The sequence below is a fragment of the Pestalotiopsis fici genome (genome assembly GCF_000516985.1).
Source record: "Pestalotiopsis fici W106-1 unplaced genomic scaffold PFICI_Scf_3, whole genome shotgun sequence".
Taxonomy (NCBI): Eukaryota; Fungi; Ascomycota; class Sordariomycetes; order Amphisphaeriales; family Sporocadaceae; genus Pestalotiopsis; species Pestalotiopsis fici.
The window spans coordinates 4,689,517-4,707,665 of record NW_006917093.1 but is presented as its reverse complement, the minus strand read 5'-3'; the positions used below and the strand labels follow the sequence as shown (position 1 = coordinate 4,707,665).

At 49.8% G+C, this 18,149-nt stretch overlaps 3 protein-coding genes across 3 annotated transcripts; 2 read left to right on the top strand and 1 right to left on the bottom strand.

Annotated features, from left to right (window-relative positions):
- Positions 1 to 786: 786 nt before the first annotated feature.
- PFICI_05557 (uncharacterized protein) lies at positions 787 to 2,460 on the bottom strand (the record flags this gene model as incomplete). Its single annotated transcript, XM_007834138.1, has 3 exons — positions 787 to 931; positions 985 to 1,646; positions 1,705 to 2,460. The coding sequence occupies 3 exons, from the start codon at positions 2,458 to 2,460 to the stop codon at positions 787 to 789; spliced, it is 1,563 nt and encodes a 520-aa protein (XP_007832329.1).
- A 3,816-nt stretch (positions 2,461 to 6,276) lies between these two features.
- On the top strand, positions 6,277 to 8,053 carry PFICI_05556 (ATP-dependent RNA helicase DBP8; the record flags this gene model as incomplete). The annotated part of the gene is made up of 3 exons (XM_007834137.1): positions 6,277 to 6,875; positions 6,932 to 7,212; positions 7,272 to 8,053. 3 exons carry the CDS (start codon positions 6,277 to 6,279, stop codon positions 8,051 to 8,053), a joined length of 1,662 nt encoding a protein of 553 aa, XP_007832328.1.
- Positions 8,054 to 15,513: 7,460 nt separating this feature from the next.
- PFICI_05555 (uncharacterized protein) lies at positions 15,514 to 16,254 on the top strand (the record flags this gene model as incomplete). The annotated part of the gene is made up of 1 exon (XM_007834136.1): positions 15,514 to 16,254. One exon carries the CDS (start codon positions 15,514 to 15,516, stop codon positions 16,252 to 16,254), a length of 741 nt encoding a protein of 246 aa, XP_007832327.1.
- Positions 16,255 to 18,149: the final 1,895 nt, after the last annotated feature.

The window sequence follows — 18,149 nt, the reverse complement described above, 5'->3', positions numbered from 1 at the left end:
AACTGAATCAGCTTACCTACCTGAGTAATCGTCGCAGGTGAAAATTCTTCTTGTATGATGCGGCTGAACTTGACATGGACTACATTATCGGCGTCTGGCAGGGACAAAAAAAAAAAGATACTCCGATAGACGAGAGCCGGAGATTCATAAACTTTTACGGAATAGACTCAAGCACCTTGAAACTGTCGACATTACATGCCGGGCAAAGCCCACGTGGTAATGCATGTGCGTGCCTGAGGCGTGGTCAATATTGTAACCGTCCGCTCTGCACCGTTACATGCGTGCGTGAGGCTGAGCGTCAGCGACGACTTGAACCGACGGGGTCCTTGTCACGCCACGTGTTGAGATGGATATTGGCCCCCAATGCCACAGTCTGCAGCTCATCGTTGGTGCTCACTCTATTGATGGGGCGTCAGAAGTTAATCGCATGGCCACAATGGGATCTGATACGTTCTCATTCAGATTATCTGACCCGTCCGTCCAACCATTCAACCCATGTTCCCAAAAAGAATAATTCGATGCGCGCATGAAGGGGTTCCTTGGATCAACTACCCTGATGTGTTGAGATTCGTCCAAGATACCCCGGTCCTTCAGACTGGCCAAGCTTGCTTCTGCTGTTTTCTGTCAATCAAGTGCGGACGCTGATAGCCACCAATTATTTCTGCAGCGATCTAGTTCTCTGTGTTGGCAGAGATTGTACGTATTTTTCCAACAGGGTATCCAAAAGCCAGATATCTGCTGCATATTTCCTCCGCGTGTTCTCGAGGCGAGCATTGATATGCTTACTCAGGCAGCTTTGGTTGCTTCGTCCCATCCCCATACCTGAGACAGATATTTCTCCATGTTGACACGCTTTGTCTTCATTTCAACCATCCAAGGGTGTTCTAGCATCCTCCATGGAGTAGCTCTGCGACTTGGTTCTTTCTCCAAACTGCGAATCGAGTCAGTATCTGGCCTTGTCTTGTACTTGACAACTTTACTTACCAGCATTCTATGAAATATTTGAAACTGTCGCTCCAGTAGATATTCGAATCCGGCTCATCCTTGAGTTTTGGTATCTCCTGTCGGACAATGTATGTGAGCAGGTCGATCAGGCCAGCTTTTGGCTGCATTTCTGTTCCATCGGCAGGGAATGGGAAGCGGTGCTGTGCTACTTCGAGAAGCGTGACACCTGTTGACCAAACATCCGAAGTGATTGTATAGCTTTGTCCTGTAATTCGCTCAGGCGCCATGTAGTAGCTCGTACCAATAAAGGTGTTGGCCTCGCCTTTTGTTCCAAAGTCTCCCGAAACACCGAAGTCGCAAAGCTTGACAGCACCATTGCGACAGAGCAAGATGTTGCTGGGCTTGATATCACGGTGGATGATCTTTTTGCTGTGAAGATATGTGAGACCGCCGAGCACACCCTCTGCGATCTTACCCAGGACCTTTTCGCCCGTCCGTCCACCAAGCCGCTTGACTTCCTTGTAGATGCTGTCGAGAGAACCACCTTCACAAAACTCCATTGCGATCGAAATGGTAGCTGTGGCAGGATCGACAAAGGCGCCATAATATCTGCAGATATGGTCGGAAGCACAGCTCTTGTTGAAATTGATTTCCCGCACAATCTGTCGCTTGATATCGGGATCCGGGTTGGTGGTGATGACCTAGATGACATTCTGGTCAGCTAAAACGAGCTTACCAACAAGAGCCTGGAAGGCTTACCTTGAGTGCGAAGACGGTGTTTCCACCAGTCAATTTGCACCTTGTTACGGCGCCTCCTGCTCCTTCGCCTAGGCCGCCGAGTTCCACGATTCTCTTTTCCACGCTGGCAATCCTCCAGCCTTCGTCGTCCAAGTCTTCTACATCGGCGGTCCGCGCCTTCTCTAAAGCCAGCTTGTCAAAGCTGTTTTCCAGGCCCTGCATGCTGCCGTCTCGTTCCATACCAACGCCTCCCTCACTCTTTTCCGAATAAAGAGAGACAGCCGCCGAGATTGGATCGGGTGTCCCTTGTGGTCTCGACCCAATGCCGTATTGTGATGCGAAGGACAGAGCAGAGAACTGCGAGCCTGCCGAGGTAGGATTGCTCGCCCTGCCATCCAAGGGTCCAAAACTGCCCGACCTTGAATGTGCTGCACTACTCTCACTGCCGCCACTTGCGGATTGTCCCGGTTGAATACTAATCTGTCTCGGTTGTTGTTCGCACGGCACTACGGTACTGCCCATGGGAGTAGCCAGATGCAAGGTTGGCAGCTGTGGCCTGCCACCAGCTGCTGCACCGCCCACTGCCTTCACGTTCGGCGAGGGAGGGATCGCCAGTCCAAGTCTCGGCGTTCTGGCGCCGCTCGCTCTCCCGCCCCCAATAGCAGGCCGAAGCAAAGGAGCTGGTGAGTTCATCATGGGAACCGGACTCGGGTTCGCAGGCGTCACTATCGGAGGCGCAGGTGGCGGTGTCTCGAGGGAAGGGATGGGAGCCTTCATGGTAAGGGTACGTCAGTATTTCTGCTGATGACCAGAGCGGCACATTTGGAGACTTTTCTAACCAAAACACGAGTCGGATGGGAGGACAAAGGAAAGGCACGTCAAACGCAGCACAAAGAAGAATAGGCTCACTAACATGAGGTGCCCCTGAATGAGGGCCCGGCTCAGCCATTTTGTCGTACAGAAAACCAAGAAATGACGATGCAGATGCAGATATAGTCGCTGCTAAGGGCTGCCCAGTTGGAGATCCAGCAAGCACTTGTTCTTGTCGTTGTGGAACGTAGTCGAGTAGGGCCGATCCAACTTGTATCTGTCGCTTCCCGTCAACGATAAGTGACGGCAGACTCTGACCAGGACGAGGACGAGGCAGCAACAAACGCGGCCGCGCTGTATACTGGTGACTTGTACTTGAAATGAGTTACAAGAAAGCTAAGGTAGGTAGCAGTGCGGAATGGGGAGTCGGCCAACAATCGGACGGGTAAAAGCAAACGGTCATGCAAGCTAAAAAGTAATAGGCGATGGATGGCAAAGGTTAGAAAGAAAAAGATATATCCAAACGAGGCGGACGTATATCTTCTTGAGCGAAAGGATAAACAACGGTGAAAAGAAGCAGCTGCAGTGACACGTGCTGAATATGAAGCAGAGTAAAGAAAAGCGAAGCAGGCGAGAAGCAGTTGGTCGGAAGCTGTATGCACTCGCTCGCTAGGTGAATGGCTGAGTGGATGGGATGGTTGAAATGTGCCCTTCCCCTCCTGATTTCAGTGGCCGTTGGGTTTTGTCCCGCAGCCAGCAGCAGCAGCAGCAGCAGCAGCAGCTCGTGCCAATACCTCTGCTGCCCTCTCCTCTCTTCTTGAAAGCGGAGACCGATCGAGCGAAGCGGGCGGACCACAGAGACCCTGGACTCTCGGCTGTGGGGACTGTGCTAGGCAAGGATGTCGGCACACACTCTCTCCAGCGCCAAAAGAGACGCCTCGACGGGCCAGTGGAGAAGGGCTCTGGGTTGGGCGACAAGAAGCTGCCTTTGGTCTGTCGTTGCAGGGCGAGCGGACCGAGAGAGCTGATTGACGGACGGGAAATGGTCAGACTGCTTTGGCGTGAGTTTCCGTCTCCCCTTCTTGTCTTGTGCTTGTCCAGTCGCCGAGGGAGCTCTGACTTGTCAGACTTTTGCTTGGTTCGTCTGTGAGATTGGCTAGGGGGCGTGACGAGATGGAAGGTTTACGTATCGAAACAGCTATGGCTCCATTCAGAAAGAAGTAAAGCTTAGCCCGGCTCGGGGAGTTTGACACTGGACCGTTTCGTGATCTTCACTCGAGACAGGGCCTGGCGGCTAGCGAAATGCAAGTCGCAAATGACGCTTGCTAGCAAAGAGGAGGGAGACACGGAACATATAATGGATAATATGGAGTAAGTGTAATGTAGCTGAGTGCTGTGCGAGTCCTAGATACGTCGATATCGATGGACGGGGGGAAGGGAATTGACAGGGCATTATAAAGGCAGATATGCGAACATTCTAACCATGCATGTATGGATGTATGGCCCTGTTGTAGACAATAACAGAGTGCTTCCATCTTTCTCATTTGTCTCGCCCGCTCCACGCGCTCTCGTGTCACACAGAGACAGGAACACTTCATTATGGCCCCAAAGGGGCTTTGGATTGCCTGCTCCAGGTTGCTTGCCAGGTAAGGATGAAAAGAAGTAATGTAGGGGGGGGATCTCAGCCCAAGCAAGCCAAGGCAGCCCACCGTGGCGGCTGTGGGCGTCCATTGGAGAGACTTCCCGCTGAAACGGCGCAATTGGAGTTCTGCACTAGGGCAAATGGCTTTGCAGTTATCCAGAACTGTTCAACTTAAAATATTCAAGCTACCTCGTTGTTATTAGTGCGCAATGCACACAATTAGTTGTACGACGATGCAGGTGGACCCTGGTTGCTTGTCTGCCTTCCCATGATCCATCTCATTCTCACCTCATCATCTACGAGGAACAAAACATACTAATAACCATTGCAATAACAACCTGGAGCTCCGTTGTCATCCCACCTCCAACGCCATTTGGCTTGGAGCGTCATCGAAGGAACATGGATGGTTATCATGAAAAGAGCATGTTCCATGGATCACGTCACTTCGAAGTAATGGCAGAGAGAACGATAGATATATATCCCGGGCATCTACGTAGTACACATGCCTTTTCATGGAGTGTCTTGGCTTTGATATCATACAATCTTTAGAGCAGTACGACTTGAACCTTGAGACCACATATGTAGGTTTTACTCATCGCAGCTTGTATCTGCCCGACACATGAAGAATAACTTTATAGCGGACCGGCGAGACTTCAAATTGTACTACACAGACTTGACCTTCACTCGCGATACAATCCAGTACGACCCAAATGGCCACCACTTATACTGATGGTGTGGGGGAAACCGTCACGGGTATCACGGCGGTCATCTGGGCGCGTTTTGGGGCTGAAATATTTGCGGAGGGCACCGTTGGGCCTTTGGGGGCCGAATGTCTTCTTGGGCAATATCGAATACTGCTGCTTACCATCTGCATACATGTCATCAAGGCTTCCTAATATGAACATCGGCAATGCGATTTGTTAATGCCTCGTACAGAGTATTGATCTTTGAGCAGTGGGGGAGAAAATGACAGATCGAACGCTAATAGCGCAAGCAATACCGCAGACGCCAATCAACCTGCGAGGGTTGGGAAACGCATTACTGCCGTTGCTAAAATTCCAAGTATACAAATAAACAGACTATCTTGTGCGTACGTGGGCTTCTTCAGGTATCAGGTACAATTTGACAACTTGCACATGCCGGTTGGAACTGGAATCGATTGCTACGAGACCAACCAATTTGCATAAATTACCTCATTACCAGCACTATTCCCCAGGTATCATATAATCTGCAGATCATTTGTGTATCTGGATATGTGCTCTATAATAGACATGTATTATTGATGCTGGACTTGGTGGCTTCAAACGCACAAGGCGGCGTCATTACCGAGTGCCGTCAGCTCCTCCTGCTGCAAATCCTGCTCGAGATGGCTTTCGAAACCACAAATACAGAATCAGCGAAATGAGAGAGGCGTCATCTCTATGGATGCGATCAATGCTGCCATGCACGTCTAATTCGATCGGTTCCAAACCCCGGGCGCCTAAAGCATTCAATCCTGGTCTCATTGGACGGGCTTCTCAGTGACTGCACTTCTGGACATGATCTAATAATACTGGCTTCTCAACCCACAAACTACGACCACTCAGCAAAACTCACTCGCTCAATCAATATCTCTCTCCATTCACACTTGCGCATTAGAGTAGGTGTATTGATGTAATAAGACTGCCCAGTGTAGTATTCCGTAGTATTGTAGTGCTTGTTTCAATGTTGCCATCTAACTTTGGTCTCCACATCGATTGACCCCCAAAGGCCAAAAAAGATCCAAAGGGGTACGTACCTTGTAAGCTGCCCCACCATGGATTTTTTTTAACGGTAAGCGCGAAGTCCAAAGATTTTCACATTTTGATATTGCAGTCACGATATTTGGCAACGACATTCCTATTGAGTACCCAACAAACAATCTTGATAGGAATCGACTCCATCAGTCTTGTCCAAGTGTAGCACTACGTCTGGCGTATGCAGTCTTACATTATCGTTGGCATTCTGACATATCTGATTGCTACTGTTTGCAGCACAAATCCCTGCAAAGGAGCAGTCGAATTATAACAACTTGCGTCCGAGTGTTCCAATACAGAAGACTCAACCCTCTTCTGTTCTTCATCCTTGTTTTTCCTAGCGGAGCCGCTTCGCTTCTCTTCGCTATGCCCTCCAGGACCAGCGGCGCCAAGAAGTCGCGCCCGGCTCATACCGAGGAGCTGGAAGTCGTCTCTCTTGCATCGCAGTCAGAGGCTAGCAGCGACGATGAAGGCTCTAGCGAAGGCGACGATGCCTCTGATTCGGATGCCTTGGACAGCGATGCCCCTCGAAAGAAGCGCAAGGTGAGCGTTGAGATCGAGGTGGAGCCAGAGGACGATGAGCCATACGAGACCTCTGTGATCTCCTCGATACAGGCTCCGTCGCGCATTGGAAAGAAACGTGCCCCGGCTGCTCCAGAAGCTTCGCAGCCAGTGAAACCCATGGCTATGAATATACCAACAGCAACATCTGTGCCAGTAGACCCAAAAGTCACTTTCGAATCCTTGAGCCTGCGGCCATGGCTGGTTCAGTCGCTTTCCAATATGGCCATCAAGCGGCCTACGGGCATTCAGAAAGCATGTATTCCTGAAATCTTAGCAGGAAGGGATTGCATCGGAGGAAGTCGTACTGGTTCAGGAAAGACAGTCGCGTTTGCCGCCCCTATCTTGCAGAAATTGGCCGAGGATCCAAGTGCCATCTTTGCAGTGATCTTGACAGCAACCAGGTGTGTAAACAAACATAGCCTCAACCCTATCTTAATAACTGGCAGCTAACACAAAGCAGAGAGCTTGCCCTCCAAATCATGGAGCAAGTCAAGGCCATTTCGTCTGCACAGACCGTAAAGGCCATCTTAGTCACAGGTGGTGCTGATATGAGAGCACAGGCAATCGCAATCGCTCAGCGCCCGCACGTCATTGTTGCGACGCCGGGGCGCCTCGCAGATCATATCCGTAGCTCTGGCGAAGACACATGGTGTGGCCTTCGAAGAGTCAAGTTCTTGGTGCTCGATGAAGCCGATAGATTATTGTCAGAGGGTCCGGGCTCGATGCTGCCTGATATCGGTATGTTGATCTTCGATAACCCCCTTCTTCGCCTGAGCATGAAACTAATGACAAGCCAGAACAATGTTTACGTGTGCTGCCTCCCGCTTCAGAGAGGCAGACTCTGCTCTTCACCGCAACCATGACTCCCGAAGTGCGGGCCTTGGAGAACCTTCCCCGGAAACCAGGCAAACCGGCGCCTTTCCTATGTGAAGTTGACACGCAAGTGCTTGCTATTCCTGCCACATTGAACCAAATGTACCTTCAGGTGCCCGTCACGCACAAGGAGCATTACCTTCATGAACTGCTCCTCACTGACGCGAACGCGGAAAAGTCCATTATTCTGTTTTGCAATCGGACGAGCACTGCAGAATACCTGCATCATTTGCTACGACTCTTGGACCATAGGGTGACATCACTTCACTCCAAGCTGCCACAGCGCCAGAGGATAGACAACCTGGGGAGATTCAGGGCTTCAGCAGCGCGTATCCTGGTGGCTACAGATGTGGCCGCTAGAGGTCTCGACATCCCAGAGGTCTCGTTGGTTATCAATTACGATCTGCCCAGAGAGCCAGATGACTACATCCACAGAGTTGGTCGTACCGCTCGTGCCGGACGCAAGGGTGACGCGGTGAGCTTTGTTGGCCAACGTGACGTTGACCTTGTCCATGCTATTGAGACCAGAGTTGGTCGCGATCTGGTGGCCTGGGAGGAGGAGGGTGTCAACCTAGAGACCAGAGTAGTCAGAGATGCGCTCAAGCTCGTCAGCGAGAAGAAGAGGGAGGCACTTCTGGAAATCGAGGAGAACAAGGAGGTTGGCGGAAAGAGGAAAAGGGGTATGCAGAAACTCCGTGCAGAGTGAGCGAACAGTTGATATCACATTCTATCCAAAGCAATATGACTCTTCGGAAAATTCAGGAGATTTACAGTGCAATAAGTTGTCTCTGCATAATTCATTGGTGGTTGTCTAAGCATTTTCACTTTCCTCATCATATGCTTTGGCGCCTGGAATCTAACACAAATGGATATTGACATTGGAAGCTACCTACTGCTTATCAATATCTTGACAGCATATTCTCGAGATCTGTGATGAATAACTACTATCTCAGCAATGTATCAACCATTTACTTCGTTTCTATTCTAAAATGATGATGAACAGGTTCAACCCAAAGTTTCCGCGAAGTTCTTGAGGCTGGTAACAATGGCAAATCGACGTTTAAAAATAACAGCTCTGTGCAATTCAGTGCGCACTTCATTTCTGTACAGCAAAATCTTTCTGGTCGTGATACGTGCCCGTGATATACTCTTACTACAAAATCACCGAATCACTACAGAATTGACAAAACAGTACTGTGATTTTGATGATATGATCCGGGTCAGAAATGAGGCGAGCAACTCAACGCGTTGTAGTCATATCCAATGTTCATGTGCCTTGTCGCCCTCGTAAGCATGGTAAATTGAGTAGAAAGCGTTATGGGCATTACTCTGTCGTGATGGTCACTCATACTCAGCTTCGATATCACAAACTGATTTCCCAGGCGGTTTTTCGTTGCAATACATTCATACAGGGGGTTATATATGGCTGAACAGACGGAATCAAATTCTCTAGAGCCTGTACATCGAGGTTTCTCGCGGTACATGGCTACTCTGCCACAAACGGTAGACCCTAAAAGTAGACGATGTAAGCAGCTTGTACCCCATAATTTCAGCCGCAAAGCCGAGAACCTGCGCAAGAGAGTAATAAGCTGAGCGATAAGAAAGCTTATAGGAAGCGAGCCCTTGACTTATCGGCGGACCAACCCCCTGACCATACCGCCCCTTTGGCAAACGCCCATTGTTGTTCCTTATTGGATTTGTAATTCTAGCCCGTAGCCGATATATTCTTTTTTAAATATTTCAATGGACGCGTCCAATTATGAAACTGGGAGAGAGGAGGGGGAGTAAGAAAATCCCCCTCTGGACAGCCCAGCTCGGTCAAGGGGTCCCCCCAAAATCCTACCGTGCCAACCGAGACGGACAACTGCTGAGTGAGAGCGCCTTACATTGACTACGTTGGGTAGATGGACTATACTATGCAGAAAGGCGTTGCCACGTGGGGAGTGGGTCAAGGCACCGTGGTGCTCCTTCGGGACAGGACCGTAGTGATCCCCCGAGAAGGGGGCAGAGTGGGATGGTAAAAAAAGGTGTACCTTTTTACGCAGGATTCCCCAATGACAGTAAGAAGTAGGATTGTATTTGAGTTTCACCTTGCGCGTCTTGATCAACTGGGTGGGAAGAATCTACTACCTACCTACCAGGGAGGTGTCTAACAACGTTTGACGGCACACGGCTGAGTCTTGTGTCAGCAGCCCCTCTTCCTCTCTCAAATTAACACCGTGACCCTTTTTTGGTAAGGAAGTGTATTCTGTAGAGTCGTGGGATTACTTCCATCATCCATTACCTTGTTCAACTACTCATGTACCGCACAAAACCAAGAAACTTGCAGCTCCTTTAAATGTGACAGACGGCCAAAAGGGCTAAAATGTGGCCTGCCGCAACCAAGGTAGCACCTATTGATACGGCAACATACTCATCTGATCAATAGCAACGATAACGCCAAGACGTGTGCCGTCTCTCCAAAGTTGCAGATGTAAACTAGAGTAAAGCATCATCTGCATCTAGACTCGGTCCCCAGAGCAAATCGCGAAACTGGGGGCCAGCCTTTTGTGTCTTCACTATAGTATTGCCCAAACGAGCCAGCTGAGTCAAGTGATTGAATCGGCCGATTTGCGGGTCTTGAATATATGCCGGGACCCGGATATTGCTCGGTCGAGACATGACATTTCCCGCAGGAGCCATTTATCAGGTCAGGTACATTGTGTGTATGTGTGTGTGCGTGCGTCCATGTATGACTGTTGACGGCACAAAACGGCAATCCGGCCAGCCGGTATTGACTCACATTGTCACTGAGGATATGGCAAAACTCTATTTATTAGACAGACGCTAGGAGGACGTAGTACGGTGTCATGGTAGGGAATTGATCCTCGGATGTCGCACATGAAGGCGCTCGGTCGGCCTTATGGATGAAAGCCCGACTCACACTGATCGACGGATTCTGGGCCCAACTTTGTACAAAACGTCGGGCGGAAGCCCGCCCTTCGCTCGCTCGGTCGGCTACCAAGGCTGGCTGAGATGGAAAAGAAAAACAGTCCGCGCCCAGGCGATCCGGGTTCGTGGTGGACGCTTGTCAATCTCTCCCCGGAGAAAAACAAAAAGGCGACAGGACCCTGGAGTCAGATCTTATCTTTTCCTACCATGTACCATTTTGTCTCCATCCTATGACAGTTTTCCCCGCTAACGTAGTTTTTTTCCTTGTTGTCGCGGCGCGACGAAAACCTGCCGATCAAGGCAGAAACAGCCGGAAGCGGACACGGATACATGGTCAAAAAAGAATGAGAGCTGCCTGGGTGGACAACAGACTGTCCACGCAAGCTTGATACGCGGCTTTAGAGTTTCTGCCTACCATTGATTCACTCACACTCGAATCAAGGATTCATCGAGTGAAAAGTTGATGAGGCCGTTTTCATCTTCCTATTGGACCTCCTAGGTGTTTGGTCGCGTGAGGCAGGATACTTGTTTGCCCGCTCGTGACGGCAATATGCCTAGAAAGTGACCATCCAATCCAAACGTCAGCTGAACACGATTAATATTGGAGTACTAGACGGTTGGTTCGTTTGATCCCGTCCCACCGAGAAGAGGCACTGCTGCCAGAGCAGCTGGAGCTCGGGGTCCTAGGGTCACCGACCATTCCCCCAGGGCGGCTCAAAGTTAAGCCCGATGGGGTCCGGGTAACAAAAGATAAAAAATCCTTGTTACCTGTGAACAAACGGTTGCCCGGTCTAGTTGCCAATCTCCATGGTGCTAAGTCCGCACCATGTTTAAGTAAGCCAGCCAGTCGATCAGTGTGGTCGAGACCCCGATTCGTAAGCGACCTGTCGCGGCTTTTTGGCAATCCAGCAGGTTTTGTGTCATTGCGAAAAAAAAGGGAAAATCGATGATGCTATCAAGATGTGGAAAACTTGCTCATGTATCTTTCTTTCACATGGGCTTTCGATAAAGGCCAAGCTCATGCATGCGAGTCCGAGTAGAGTTACAGACTTTCGTATATGTTGTATTGTATGTAGATGCAGCGTGTAAGAAAAGCCCATGGCTGATTATCAAGGACATGCCGATGGCTAGCTGACTGAGTGGCTTGCCCTGGCGTATAGGTAGGATAACTCAAGCTCACCCCAGATAATACGTAGTACACAATATATTTCTACTGTGTAGAGGTTTCCAGGCCCCAGCCACTTTTGACTGGTGAGCCCCAGGAAATTACCGTGTCGCAGGTCTTTAGGGTGCGGGACTGTGATGTGATTGACTTGTTCGAGCCTCAATGGGGACGCCTTTGCGATGTGACACCAATTAAGCAACTATTCTAATTCTGACCGTGCTCCTTCTCCGCAGATACGGCTGAAAAGACCCTTTCATCAAAAAAGTTCCCGACAACGGTGGCAGAGCGTAGCACAAACTAGAATGGCATGGAAGACGGTTAATCAATTGATGAAATGAGCGGCATACGGCAATGCCCAAAGCTCGGGACAGCCAGAGAAAACTCGTGTGGAAACTCAGCTCTAATTTCCCCAGTGGTGAGCCTCAATGCCGCGCGGATCGTGTTTCGCCCACAGCTCGGCATGGGGTAGGCATTGTCGCGCGTGGTCGTCAGGTTGACGAGCCCAGTCTGGACCTTTTTCTTCCCTCTCCCTCTGGCTGCCTGACGAAGTGAAATGAATGAATCGTGAACAAGGCACTGCCTACTACTCCTTTGGCTAAACCCAATGTACCTGGAGATTTTCATTTCCAGAGGGTAAAACGGGGTTATTTTTTTCGCAATGCCGTTGTGCCACGCAAGTATCCTCCTGCAGCAAATGAAACTCACCAACTCACCTAAGCATGTATTGGGACTCGATTGGTCAACAAGCGGTGGGAGAATGATTCGCGCGCCCAGCATTGTTGGCTATGCAAAGAGTCAGATGGTCATTTCGTGACAAGGCACGCTGTTTTGTACCGCAATGCACTTAAAAAAATGAATGGCATTATGTTGCTTCCTGTCTTGAAGCCCAAGAGCGGATGCCTATTTCGACTTACATGAAAGAAGATTATCGTTTCCCGCGCTGCTACGTTACTCATAGGTAAAGTCCGAGCATGTATTGGGAGTAGAGTTTGGTCGGGTATATGCACTGCACTGCACTGCAAGCATAGCACCACTGCTCAGCACTGCTCAGCACATTGATCACACTTGGAGTAGGTATGTAGTAAAGGACCGGGTATGTATCGTAGCACGCGAGGATTTTGAGTGTGGCTGAGGCGTTCTCGTCAGATCTTTGCGACCCTCTCAGCCCTACCTATACCGTGATAATTTATTATCCTCCCCCACAGTCGCCGATTGCCAGCTACCTACCCATCTTGCAAATGCGTACGGTACCATGTACGAATCACAAATAACACTCACAAGCTGGGAGATCCGTGTTGGCGCTCGCCCAGGGTTCTACACTACATAGTACACACTCACCTTGGGGGGACTTTCTAGGCTGTCTCAGATCTCTCCACATTGTGCTATTGTCCACGCACTTGTAATCGCGCCAGAAGCAGTCCAGAAAACTCCACCTAGGAGCCAGGAGAGGACAAAATTATGGGGAGTTTGGTGTTTCTTGCCAACGGACCAACCACTTGTTTCGTGACACGCAGATTTCCAAGACAGGCATATCCGCTGAAAAGGCGGTAGATTAGATCTCAATGCCACCGCCTGCTGCTGCAACTACCAAAATGCCGGGGTTGATAGGAGATGTAGTATACCTAGGTAAGGTAGCTCGCTGGCAGTGCTGCTGTTGCTGCATTAATGTGTCAGCGCCGATCGTCAAAAGGTGTCATCCAAAGCGATCTTGGCCTAAAACATTGGTTCCTCATCAGTAAGAAAGAAAAACCCAAACAGACACGCTTCCGATGCACAAATCCCATGCCTTTGTCGCAATCTTGTGCCTTGACCCGAGAATGATTAGTCGGCGGCAGATGGGTACTCGATGATGATGGTGTGCTACTACATCTTAGCGACGCCCGTTGCTGTGACGCATACGCAGGCACTGAGGATCGCAGGGGTTAGACACCGTCACATTGTGAGGAAATATGACTGCCTGATGATTCAGAGCGCCGATTGAGCCCACGCGGGATGCGGCATCAAGTACTGGGCCGAGTACGCCGCGGACTTTATACACTATACGTAGGCGATAACCGAGTAACAAGACTTTAAATCTAATGTTACCGTCACAAAGCAAAGGGTCCCTGTGTGTGTTTTTTTCTCAATCCAATTCATCTAATCTGATGCATCACCTGTCTTGACATATGGAACCTGCGACGGACGGGAATTTTTATCAAAGCTTCAAATTGAGTTCGCTGTCGCCGTCTGGCCAGCTTGTGGGAAATGAGCCAGTCTGAGAACTATTGCGTCTCCTGTCTCATGACAGCCCTGTTGTTTTGGTCAATTATCCGTCCATTGACATAACGCCAATGTATACTTGATCATTATTCAAACATGTCATCAGATAGATGGAGATCATCATGATTGCTTAGCAATGGGCAAGGGTATGTGATTTGAGATTACTGCGAAACCAACAGAAGGCCATGGGTGGTTGTGTTGCGAATCGTGTTGAATGACGGCTCTCGTTGTAGTTATCATTTTGCATGGCATGGCAATAGTAATAGAGTGTACATTATATTTTATGCATTGTGTGCGGACTCAGATTAATGGGCGGGAAAATACAAGATTTGTTGGTAATCGGCGGATGTGCGTGCTTTCTAATGCAGTCATCACAAATGTGCTGCTGAACAATCCGGCCGTCCTTTTTTTGCTGTGCAATGCAGCGCAAAGCCCAAAGACTGGGCAGTAGACAAGGTTAGGGTGGTGTGCTGGCTGGGATGGTGTCATTTTAATTCAGAAGCAGAAAGAAGCAGAAAAAAAAAATTTGACGAATGCGATTCCTCAGCATCCGAGAACGAGTCACAACTAGCGAATGCAGATCAACGAAAACCGAGAGAGGGAGAGGGAGAGAGGATGGACGGGATTCGGTTTCCAAGGGTTGCGTGAACGAGCGATTCAGGTAACTCTTTGGCCAAGAACAGGCGCCTTGGTACCTTGTATTGGCGTACGAAGAAGCCGTCTCGCTACATTAGTTGGACAATAGACTTTGAAAGGACCCGGCTTTCTTGGCCGGGTATTGTGTGTAATCTGTCATCCATCATCACAGGGCGCAGTCAGGTCGGTACGCAGATTAGTGGTCTAGAAACGCAGGTAGTGTAGGTAACGTACAGCGCAGAGGTAACATACCAGCAGCAAACCTTGGTGGGCAAAAGGGCCATTGCTGAGAAACCGAGCCCGGGCGCTCGCAAAGTCCGTCAAATTCCACAACCCGAACTTGTGCGTAGTGGATGCATGGGGTTATGCGACAATGTCTCCGCGATTCCGTTACCGTTGGTTCGTATGTAAGCAAGCAAGCCATGCAGCCAAAGACTCACCGCTCGTAGTTTACACAAGCAAAGGCCGACGCGTTTGCTCCGTCCCTCCTGACCCCGTTTAAGACCGAACTGATCAAGAGACAGACACGACACACTCAGCAGGTTCCGGTCATTTACATAAGGATCCTTTTCCCATCCCCCCATCTATCCATTTCGAAACGTCTTCACAGTCAGCAATTCCATTTCAAGAGTAAACATAACTACAACAAAGCAAATACTTATACCTGCTCTTTTGCACAACCCAAGCCATCAAACTCTTGCATTCCAATAGCTCCATGCTACAGCTCGTTGCCTACCCTCGAAAGAACGGAAACGGCATCTCAGCTCGCTACTATTACATTGCAGCCTCGAACGCCTGCAGCCCAAGAGGAGACAAGAAAGAAAAAAAAAAAGTACAAGGGTACATGACCCACGCGGTATCCACGTACCCACACTACCTTAGATACAAACTACTTGCAAGGGTTGTTGACCCACGCCCCGACAAGCCAAACCGCCTGTAGCTCACCGACCCTGCTCAAAGTCGAATATACAAGAAGGGCTCGTCTTGCCGACCCTCGGTGCCTTGACTCACAAGAGAGCAGACAAATTCTTACTGCCTATTGCACCATTACCACTTAGTTGACAACAAGAGACCACACCTAGTATATTATTATATCTTGAACCTCAGTAGTCAAGATGGTCTCTACAATCTCATCATCCCCTTTCAACCCACGACCATCCTCCCCATCCAACAAGATGTCCATCACCCAGACTTACATGATGGCCCACAAGGCCCGGGCGAAGCTCTCTCGGGAGGCTGCCCAGCCCGACCACAACCTCAGACTCCTCGTCGGTCACGCCAACCTACTAGACTCTCTCATGCTCGACCTTGCCGAAGCCGAGCGGGAACAAGAAACCTGGTTCAACCAGTCGGTCCGGGGTGCATCGGCCAAGGGCGAGGACAGACACGTTCAGTGGGCCGACGCCATCCCAGAGCACACCGATGAGGACTGGGAAGCCGACTCTTCGGACTCGGACAGTGACGATGAGGACTACGACGACGAGGACGAGGACATTGACATGGCTGATGTTGTGCCTCTGAGGAGGATCCCATCAAACACCATTGTGCCACCCTCGCCGCAAATGGAGCTCATGGACGAGGACGACTTTGATGCCAGCGAAGATGACGAGGAGGAGGACTACGATTCTCTTACCCTTCGACGATCACCTTCACACACTGCATCTCCTCCTGAGCTCGACCACGACTCCGACTCATCAGAAGACGAGTCAATGCCACCATCGCCGCCATTTGCCAACCTGCCCACATTCTCCACCAAGCAGAGGGAAACAACAGTGACAACAGCCGAACTATATGGTGATTCGAAAGACGACGACGAAGATGAGGAAGACAACAAGGCCGATTTCTACAGCCAAGGGTTCTATCTTCCACCAAGGAGGAACCCCGCTCGATTGATATCCGCCATATCGGTATACTAAAACCGATCAATTCCTCAACTAATTCTTCTCGACATATAAAATCTTTCGATACCCCACCAAAAAAGTTGTCATTTCTCTCTGCATCTGGGCGGCGTTACAAAATACCACAAGCGACATTGTTCACTACACATTTTTTTTTCTTTACTTGTTATACGATACGTCATTGAAGCGCAAGCGATTTTTTCATTGGATTTGGATCTTGACATCATTGGAGCGTGGATTGTTTTATCACTTTGGAAAGGAACAGAGGATCAAAGAAAGCCAACTCCCTGCTAGATGCATGGAGGGATTGTAGCTGCTTCGGGTACTCGGGGTTCTCGGGTGCACAGTCACCGGTGAACAAACAACACCACTCAGTAATTGGAAACGGACGGAACATATTGGAGGATGGGCGGACGGACAGGAATCTACGGTGCCCGGCACAATAGTCGCAGGTGTACATCACCAAGGCGAGGCGGGGTCGTGTTTCGCTCCCATGGCTTTTTGCAAATCCTCCACAGAGGGGCATTGCAAAGCTGGATGGTTGAGTGGACTCACAGATAGGCCTCTCGGATCTTGCTGCATTGGGATTACAGTACTAGTCAGAAACCCAGCAATGAATACATTACTATGATCAAAGCACAAAAATCTATTCATGCATCGCATCAGTGTCAAGAAATTCGTGAACGCCATTGCATCATTTGTCAAGGAACATTACTAAGGCACCGAGCTGTCAATCCCAGACCCTCGGTAACTTGATTCATGATCAATCAATCAGTTCGCGTATCAATCAATTGATCAAGCTCGGCTCGAGGCCCCTCTATCGAAACTCTATCGCTCGGCCAAGTGCTTATCGAAGTCCATCTCCAAAGTAAGTCTCTACTACGGCAACAAAAAAGCCCGGTCGTGAGCAATGCGACATCGGACACAAGACAACAACGAATTTCCGGCGCTGCTTGCTCGAATCGCGCTCGGTCATCCGCCCGAGTCTAGCACTTTTAAAATCCGGTCACGAGGGTCAACCAAACCAGCACGCCAAGCGAGCTGCGACGAAAAAGGCACGAGTACTCCGTAGAAGAAAAAAAAAATTTGTGGAATTGATATTGGTGTCGTCCATTTCTCGGGATGATGACAAACCGTCCGGGAGCGCGACCGAGGTAATCCATGAAAAGAGTTTTTTTTTTTTCCCTACTCCATCATAGTATCCATGATTCCACAGGGCGCGCATGTCTGAAATTTTTTATTCCCGATTGACCATCACGACTATACGATCCTTGTCTCGTCAGACTGACAAATTATCAAGCTCTCCTTTGCTGAGTAAAAGAGAGAGAGAAAGGCGCAGAAGCTCATTTGCGCCTGTAAGACACCAGCCAGGCCTCTACATACTGCTCTGTACCTAATGTAAGCATGTACCTACCAAACCTTGCCGTACCCAATTCCAAAGCTCCAATGATCGTAGCATGGGGTCCTAGTCGCAACCCGAGATCACCCATGCCACCCACTACAACACACCCCCCAATTGCAATCGAAACGCGTGGGATTGGGCCTTTGCGAGTGCGATTGCGCGTGCATCCGGTAGAGTCATTCGGTCGCAGCTCCAAGGCAGAGCAGAGCTCCAAGTCACTCATACACACCCCCAATCGCAGCCAACCAACATGCATATCCTGCTGCTGCCTCCTTCACCTTCGGTCGCGAGACAGATACACTGCCGACCGCGTACGGCACCGAGCACTTGACATTTGTCATGTGGACATTGCCTTGGTTGCCTGAGCGATCGGCAATCCTCTGAGACCTAATATGCTATACCTCATCTTTTGCTCATCACCACACCAAAAAAAACACGTCGTCACCAAACTTCCCGCCACGACACAGCCAACGACGCGAAAGGAAAAGCACGGTAATCTTGGGCCATTCTT